Raw genomic sequence first — 7623 nt, 5'->3', positions numbered from 1 at the left:
AAAAGGTAGAAGTTATAAAAAATTATTAAAAGAATGGCAAAAGCATAAATGTCCAACAAAAATGGAATGAATAAATGAATTGTATTATAATTATGCATACAGTACATTATATAGTATATTATATAGCTATGAAAATGAATGAAGTAGAGCTACATATATTAACATGGATAAATCTTATAAAATTAGTGTCAGTGAAGAAAGCAAACTATAGAATGATATATATAATATGATGACATTGATATATAATGTTTAAAGTTTAAAAATATGCCAAACAACAATATAGATGATTGAGGGATCCATATATATGAAGTAAAGAATAAAATCATGCAAGGGAATTATAAATCCCTAATGTTGAAAAACAGTTCTCTTTGAGCCCCTGCTCAAAGGGCGTGGGGAGGTACAGGATACAATCTGGGAAGGGGGAATGGGGGCTTCAACTGTAGTGTTTTACTTCTCAAGCTCGGGTGTTTACACATTAGTATGTATTTTATTATTATTATTAGCTTGCTATAATCTTAAGTATTATGTAATAATTTTTTTAATTATGGGAATTGAGAGGTAGAAATAATCAATTAATCTTAGCATAAGAGAAACTGAAAAAGTATCCAGAAGAGTGGTAGACTTAATAGTCATGAGGTAGGTGCAGTTTTTAAGATCAGGAGAGAAAGCAAGCCGTGAATGAGGAAAGACTAAGCATTATGGAGAAGGCAAGACAAGGGAGGAAGGGAAGCTTCATGGTGGAAGGAAGAGACAAGGAAACCAGGAAAGTCCCTCCCTCAACTAAAGATTATATCCCAAAAGGAAGGCCATGCCAGGCAGCCTTACCAGTCCTAGGAAGCCTGGGGAAGAGCTTCCTTCCAGTACCTGAGAGATGCCTCCTCCTTCGCTATCTGCCAAGCTGTACACTATCCAGTCCACCCTGGGCCCATACTCACCCGGACAGACATCCAGCAGACATTGTCTCTCCTTCCTCCAGGGCTCTTCTCCTTGCTCCAGCTGCGTAATGAGTTTTGGTTTAGAAAATGGAATTTCTGTTCATAGGGGAGAAAACAAGGAGTTTCTTGGTTATGGGCTCAAGAGGACATTTAGAACTCAGAGCTAAAATGGGTGGGGAAATCCAGAAGTTACAAAAGGCTTATGAATAGCTATCTCTCTGAAGGAGAAGAGTTGAATAAGGAAAAGTGATTCCAATCAGAAAGGCAGCATTTTAACACTTGGTAGATGAAAAATCTCCTGGGTTTGCAGCAAGATAAAGGAAAGAGAGAGGCCCAGCCTTGGGAAAGAGGCCTGGAAATACAGTGTCATGCATGACATGAATAAGCCAATCTATCTGCTTTCGAATCTACTAAATCCGGATTTACCCAGAGGAAAAAGGTAAATTATTGTTTTTAAGCCCAACTTTAAGGCAAAGGTGCTCCATAGGTAGCCTTTCCTTATCATGAGTGGAAAATGCCTTGTGGGACAATTTTAAGTGCTAAGGGGAAGCCTTGCTTACCCAGTGAGACCAGGTGGTTATAGGTCTCCAGCATCACTTCCCTGTGCAGGGTCCTCTGAGCAGGGCTCAACAACGTCCACTCCTCCTGGGTGAAGTCCACAGCCACATCCCTGAACGCCACGAACACCTTTAACACAAAACACACCCCTGCTCGTCCAGGAGTCTGCCTTTCTCACAGCTTACGATGAGAGGTCAAAAGGCTTCCTTGAGGGAGGTAGTAGATATTTCTACACCCTACTTTGGATTGTGACCTTGGTGCCCAGGGGTCAAAGACCATTTGTCTCCTATCTCTATCTAGCTAGCATCATTTGTGCACCTATGACTGTCAAAATCCCAGGCTAGCTGCTGTGAAGGATAAAAGCAAAACAAAACGAAAGTTCCTACATACAGGGAGCCTTAAAACTAAGCAGGGAGAAGGGGATCTCTCTCACATACACGCGCGCGCATGCGCGCGCACACACACACACACACACACTCTCTCTTAAACAACAAATAATCATCTTGGTGAGTTTGAAAATGTCTGAGACTACTGCGTCTAAGCATTTATGTTCTAATTGAAGTAGCAGAGCCGGGGATAGGGAGTAGTAAATAACCCACCAATGTGTACACTACATAGAGCAGGACTCTCTCCCTCACACTGCCACTTGCCTGCTCAGGCCTAATAAGGCAAAGCGAGTGGTGGTAAAAAGAGTGGACTCAAATCATTGTCTGGACTTGGAAACCATCTCCGTCCCCTGCTAGTGTAACCTCCGGCAGATTATTAATAGTTAACCATTAGCACTTCAGTTTCTCCTTCTGTGAACTGAGAATAACAGTGCTTACCTCATGGGGTTGTGTTAAGGATTAGATGAGTTGATGATTATAAAGAACTCAGACAACCAATGGCTGCTGCATACCATAAGTGCTCAGGGAGGCCTTCCCTGGCCATTCTATATAAAATGCCTTTCCCCTCACTCAGGTGGGTCTTATTCCCCTCTCCTGCTTTATTCCCTTAGCTCTAAGATAATACATGTTTTATTCACTTTTACTTTCTGACTCCCCACTAGACTGTAAGTTCCATGTGCATGGTTCACTGCTATTGTTCTGGTGTCTAGAACGGAATCTGCACTTAGCAAATATTTTTAAATGACTGAAAATGATTTATTATTCCACCAACAAAGTTTCAAATGAACCTCTGCTACCTAGAAAGCTGTACTTTGGAGGATGGGAATATATAATGGTCCTTAGCATGGAAGTTAGTGGAAGTTTCCAGGCCCAAATGAGCCTCAAAATCTAGTTTTTGGATTCTTTCCAGCTCAACACTTATTTTGTCTTTTAAAATAGGATACAATCTGCAGTCCATAACTCGGTTTAGTCTGACTCACAGACTGCTTTAAAACTTTTGTTTATATCAATTAAATATTGGAAAATTTCATGTGAAAATCTCAATTTAGGGGTTCTGTTGAAAAATACACAAATCTGATCATCCTGGGCTTTGCACTGCTGCAGGACTACATCTGGCCGAAGGTGACTTACACTGGGGGGTCCACTAATCAAGGCATGCTGTTGACAGATTGCCTCGTCAGCTTCATTCATTTAGGTATTATACATGCCTTGTCTTGCTGGTGATTTGATTCCGCATCCCCTTCTAGAATGCCATCCATCACTCTTTGAGGGTACGACACTGTGTCTCTCAAACTAATCCCATGCGATACCCCCCCACCCCTGGGCTCTTCCCCTCTTGGGGACATTTCCCTAAATTTCCTGTCCCCTACCAGCTCAAATGTTCTACACTGGCTGGGTTGTAGAATGGCCTTAAGACTCTACTCACACTGCCACACCCTTACATTAATAGCTGTCCCCAAATCCAACCAGTTCCAATGTACTTAATCACAAATGAAGAGTACAGATGAGTGAGGGCTGTGGTTCTCAACCCTCATCTCTGGCTGTACTTTAGAGCTACCCGGGTATTTTAAATTATAGATTCCTGGGTCCCACCACAAATCAAAAAGGTCAGAGTCTCTGGGGTTGGGACTTTTGTACTTTTAAAGGCTCATAAAAGTATAATTATGATTGTGAAACACTGGGTCAGAGGACTTTCAAAAGGGAGAGATCACTGTAGGATAGAGAGAGCAAGACAGGTTCCATGAGGAGGTATTCACTGTTGAATCGCGGTGGTGGATATATGAGTATTCAATGGACAAATCTATTTTTTTCTTTTATGTTTAAAACTGTTCATAATTAAATGCTAGAAAGAAAATGACTATTCTGGTACCTGCCTAATCCTTATGGTGATTTGACTTTATAACTACTTCTCAGAACATACACACACACCCCCCCTTGAAAATCTTCAATGAAGGAACTACTTTAGACAGCAACCTACGTTATTTCAACAAATTTAACACAACTGGTTAGCTTGTCAATTGGTTTCAACCTCAATATGAAGGAGATTGTAGAAAGTGCAGTATATAGACCCTGTGGGTCCTGTCCAAATGATGAAGACATTGTTCCGTTCAAATTGCCTGACACCAAAGAACAGTGCACACTTAGGACAGATTTATTTTCACAGAAGCAGACAATCTAGAATTTTTGGTGAAATCTCCCAATCGGTAATTGCTGAAAATGCTTGCAAGTGTAAAATTCGGGTCAGACCATATCCAACTCCTCCTTGTTCTACGTGTGGATAGCTAGTCTGCATCTTCATCTGTACACATCTAAAAATCAACCTGAAGTCAGTCACCATAATTCTCCCACACTATGGCAAGGGCAGTGTGCCCAGTGGCCCAGCCTCTCGACTAACCATGCTTCCTGCCCTTCTCCCACTGGTGTGTGCCTCCCCCAACTCTCGAACATTCTCAAACCCTTCAGGGGCAACTGAGACAGCCCTACTTCTGGGAGTCCTCCTTAACCATTTCAAATTCAAATCTCTGCTGTCCCTGCCCTTCACTCATATCACTAGACAGTTAAGCATGGATGTCCCTGTACTTTTATTTAAACTCCATGTGTGTTGTTCACAATTAACTACTTCGTGAATGACTGAGGTATGGACGCAGCATAAAGGAATGCTGATGGAAGACTCGGGGTAAGATGGAGCCGGTCCTCCAGGACCAGGAATGAACTTCGCCCAATACCAACCAGGCAGCCTCCAGGGCAAGAAAAGGCAACGGGATCCATCCTGTTGACGGCCAAGATGGAATTACAGGTAATTCTCACCTCTGTTTTGGCTCTCAGGAGCCCCGTGGCCGTTTTCCTGGTCTCTTGAGTGCTCTCCTTGGAGAAGCGCAAAGCCTCAGAAGATAGATCTGGGGACGTGAAGAGAAATTAGAGAGTGCCTAGGCGGAAACTCCCTCCCCACAAGGTGAAGCGGAGTCTGCTCCAGAGCCCCACACTGGGGGTCGGGACTGTCACAGAAATCACCAGCGCAGCCCAATTCCCGTCCAGAGCCCGGGAAAAGGGACCCAGGATGACCCAGCACCCTCAAGCTCAGCCCCAAGCTCTGGCCAGGGAGTGAAGCCCTTGTCCCTCAGCAACGAAGTGAGGGTTTGTCTCTAACCCTGTGGGCTCGAATGAAAGGAAAATGGCCTGGAGGTGCCCACAGGAGAGCGCCCGAGTTCAGAGACAGCTCTGCCTCTGCCAGCGGGCGTCTCCGTGACTAAAACGGGACAAGGGAGAGGGACGTGCTGATTGACTACAGGGCACTCACGGAACGCGGGTGCACCGTGCAGATCCTGAGGCCGAAGGACGGATAAGGCAGTGCAGAGGTGTGGGAAAGACCCGAATACGCAGGCCTGCCCCATCGACCGGAAGTGCTGCTTACGCCAACGCTCCCCGCTAGGGGTGGGGGCTAAGGTGGCGGACGGAAGTGACCGCACAGCCCTCTGGGGAGTGTAGTTTTGGAGAGAGGGAGGCGGAGGGGCTGTCTTTGTCCATACAGGGTGACTCCAACACCTGCGGCACTCACACAACCAAGTTTGGGAGCCCATTGTTAAAATGCCCAGACAGCGAGGTTCTCAAGTTTCTCCTCCGAGGGCCAATGAGATCTGCTGTCCGTGAGAGCGAAGGACTCTAGAAAATGTGGTGCTGGCGCTCTGCTGGGGTTTCGGTGGCTGGTGGCCAGACTGTGTACGCTGACCTGCAGCGGAGCAGCTGAACTGAGCTCACCCACTAAAGTCTCCGCCCTGGTGCGCCCTTCCGGGAGCAGAAGCCAGGGTCGGCACAGTGTGGTTGAAGGCAAGGCACTTGGGAGGTGAGACATGGGGGTGATGCTCTGCTGGGACTCCTGATTTCAGGTGACACCGATTAGATTCAAGAGTTCCGTTCACTTACAACACAGATTGGATCTGGGAAGGGATGTTGGGTTGCAGAAGACCTTGTGGTGTTTAATCCTGGAAATGAACACACTCTCTCATATAAGTGCAAAATGAGAGTCTTTCTCAGCAAGCCATAAATGCCTGTTTCAAAGGCCATTTTCCCCCACCAAGCTATAAATGCCCGTTTCTCCAAGGTTCCAATTTGAGATCTTTCTTCTTATTCTTTATATATGAGAACATTTCTTGAACAGGATAGCTGTCATTATCTTGCCTCTGAAACACTAAAAGTGACAGTTATTGAATGATCTTAATTTTATTTATGGCATGATTAAAATATGGTTAATCATGAAATGGTTAAAATATTGAATGGTTAAAATACTAGATATGTTTTTACTTTATTTACTGTTTTTGAGTTATTTCATAGGAGAAATAAAATGTCAATAGTCATCACAAAAATGCCTTTCAACACAAAAACAGAGGAGAGTCCTGGGAGCTTACCCCAGGTGGCTTCAGTTGAAATTCCACTCCCAACAGTCCCAGGGATGTCCTGAGACCACCTCTATTCCCTTACCTTTCTACTGCAAGGGAGCAAAGAGCCACAGGAGTCACATGCTGCCAACCCAAGAGCCACCAGTGGTAGGTATTTGCATGTGCTGCCTGCCACATCCATCGTGGAGGGGATTTGTGGTTGTTGCTTGGACCTGCCCCAGGCTGAGTGACTTCAAGACATGGCAATAAGCCTTGGGGAAGCCCAGGCTGCAGATCCGTTGAGCCCATCATAGCAGAATCCTGTGACCTCCTGGAGACTGGGATTGATGCAGAAATCTCCCTGGATTGGAATTAAAAGGGGCATTTAGGTACACTCTTTGATTATCTCATGTTGTTGTTTCCCAGAAAGTGTTCTCTACAGCTCAGACATTTTTGAATCTTTTATCTTTGAAGCCAAGGGTTTCCTACGCATTCACATCTCTGAAGAAAAACCTGAAATGACTTCACAATCACTAAACCTCCATCCCTGGAAACATGGACGACTTTGTTCATTCCCATAGCTTCTGTCGACATCTAGGTGCTCAAACTTCTGACTCTAATCAGGATTCTTCTCTAGAATTTTGGGGACAATGTACCTACGAACTTTTTGAACTTCTCCACATAGACGTCACGTTGGCAACGACCACACAGCACGGTCAGAACACTACGCCAGCGCGCAGCGAGGGTCGGGGGCGGAGGGTGCTGCTAGAGTGTTTTGCCTCGCTGGGAGTCTCCTCTGCAGCTGCGAAATTAAAAATGTCAGGCCTGGCGAGTCATCCTGATGAGGGACCCCCTGGCAGGCCCTCACGGAAAAGGCTGCGCATACGACAACAGCGCTAATGCTCACAACTGCTGCTCCACTATGGCGAAGGCAGTGGCTGCCTGGGAGCAGGACCTATAGCTGTGGCAGCTCCAGCAGCCTATGTGGATATTAAAAGGCTGTCTGGTGAGTGTATGGAATTCCTGAATCCAATTAGTGATTGCGACAAAGCAGGATTACATTTATTTAGATTGAATGATATGTAGATTAGATTGGATAAAATATAGGTTGGCTGACATGACAAAGCCATAAACTCATTACAGTGTGATTGTGGAACAGGATAAAAGGCCTTGCAAGCCTCAAAAGTAGAACATTTCTATTGTACAATACTGTTAACCAGGCTACACAATTTGCCTCGTTTTCACTAGTTCGTACATGCACATCGTCTGTGTGTGTCTAGTTCTATGCAATTTGACTTCAGGTATAGATTCCTGTAACCACCATCATGATCAGGATACAGAACAGTTGCTGGAAACTCTGTGTTGAGACAT

At 44.9% G+C, this 7623-nt stretch overlaps 1 protein-coding gene across 1 annotated transcript in view; it reads right to left on the bottom strand.

Moving 5' to 3' along the window:
* HKR1 (HKR1, GLI-Kruppel zinc finger family member) overlaps window positions 1–5243 on the bottom strand; it is a 9796-nt gene extending 4553 nt beyond the window's left edge. The window contains 4 exon segments of the mRNA XM_012651502.1: window positions 936–1031; window positions 1496–1622; window positions 4688–4776; window positions 5178–5243. Coding sequence (XP_012506956.1) covers window positions 936–1031; window positions 1496–1529 — 130 coding nt within the window. The 5' untranslated portion in view covers window positions 1530–1622; window positions 4688–4776; window positions 5178–5243.
* Window positions 5244–7623: the final 2380 nt, after the last annotated feature.

The sequence above is a fragment of the Propithecus coquereli genome, unplaced genomic scaffold, assembly GCF_000956105.1.
Source record: "Propithecus coquereli isolate 6110/MARCELLA unplaced genomic scaffold, Pcoq_1.0 Scaffold358, whole genome shotgun sequence".
Taxonomy (NCBI): Eukaryota; Metazoa; Chordata; class Mammalia; order Primates; family Indriidae; genus Propithecus; species Propithecus coquereli.
This window is presented reverse-complemented; position numbering and strand designations above follow the sequence as displayed.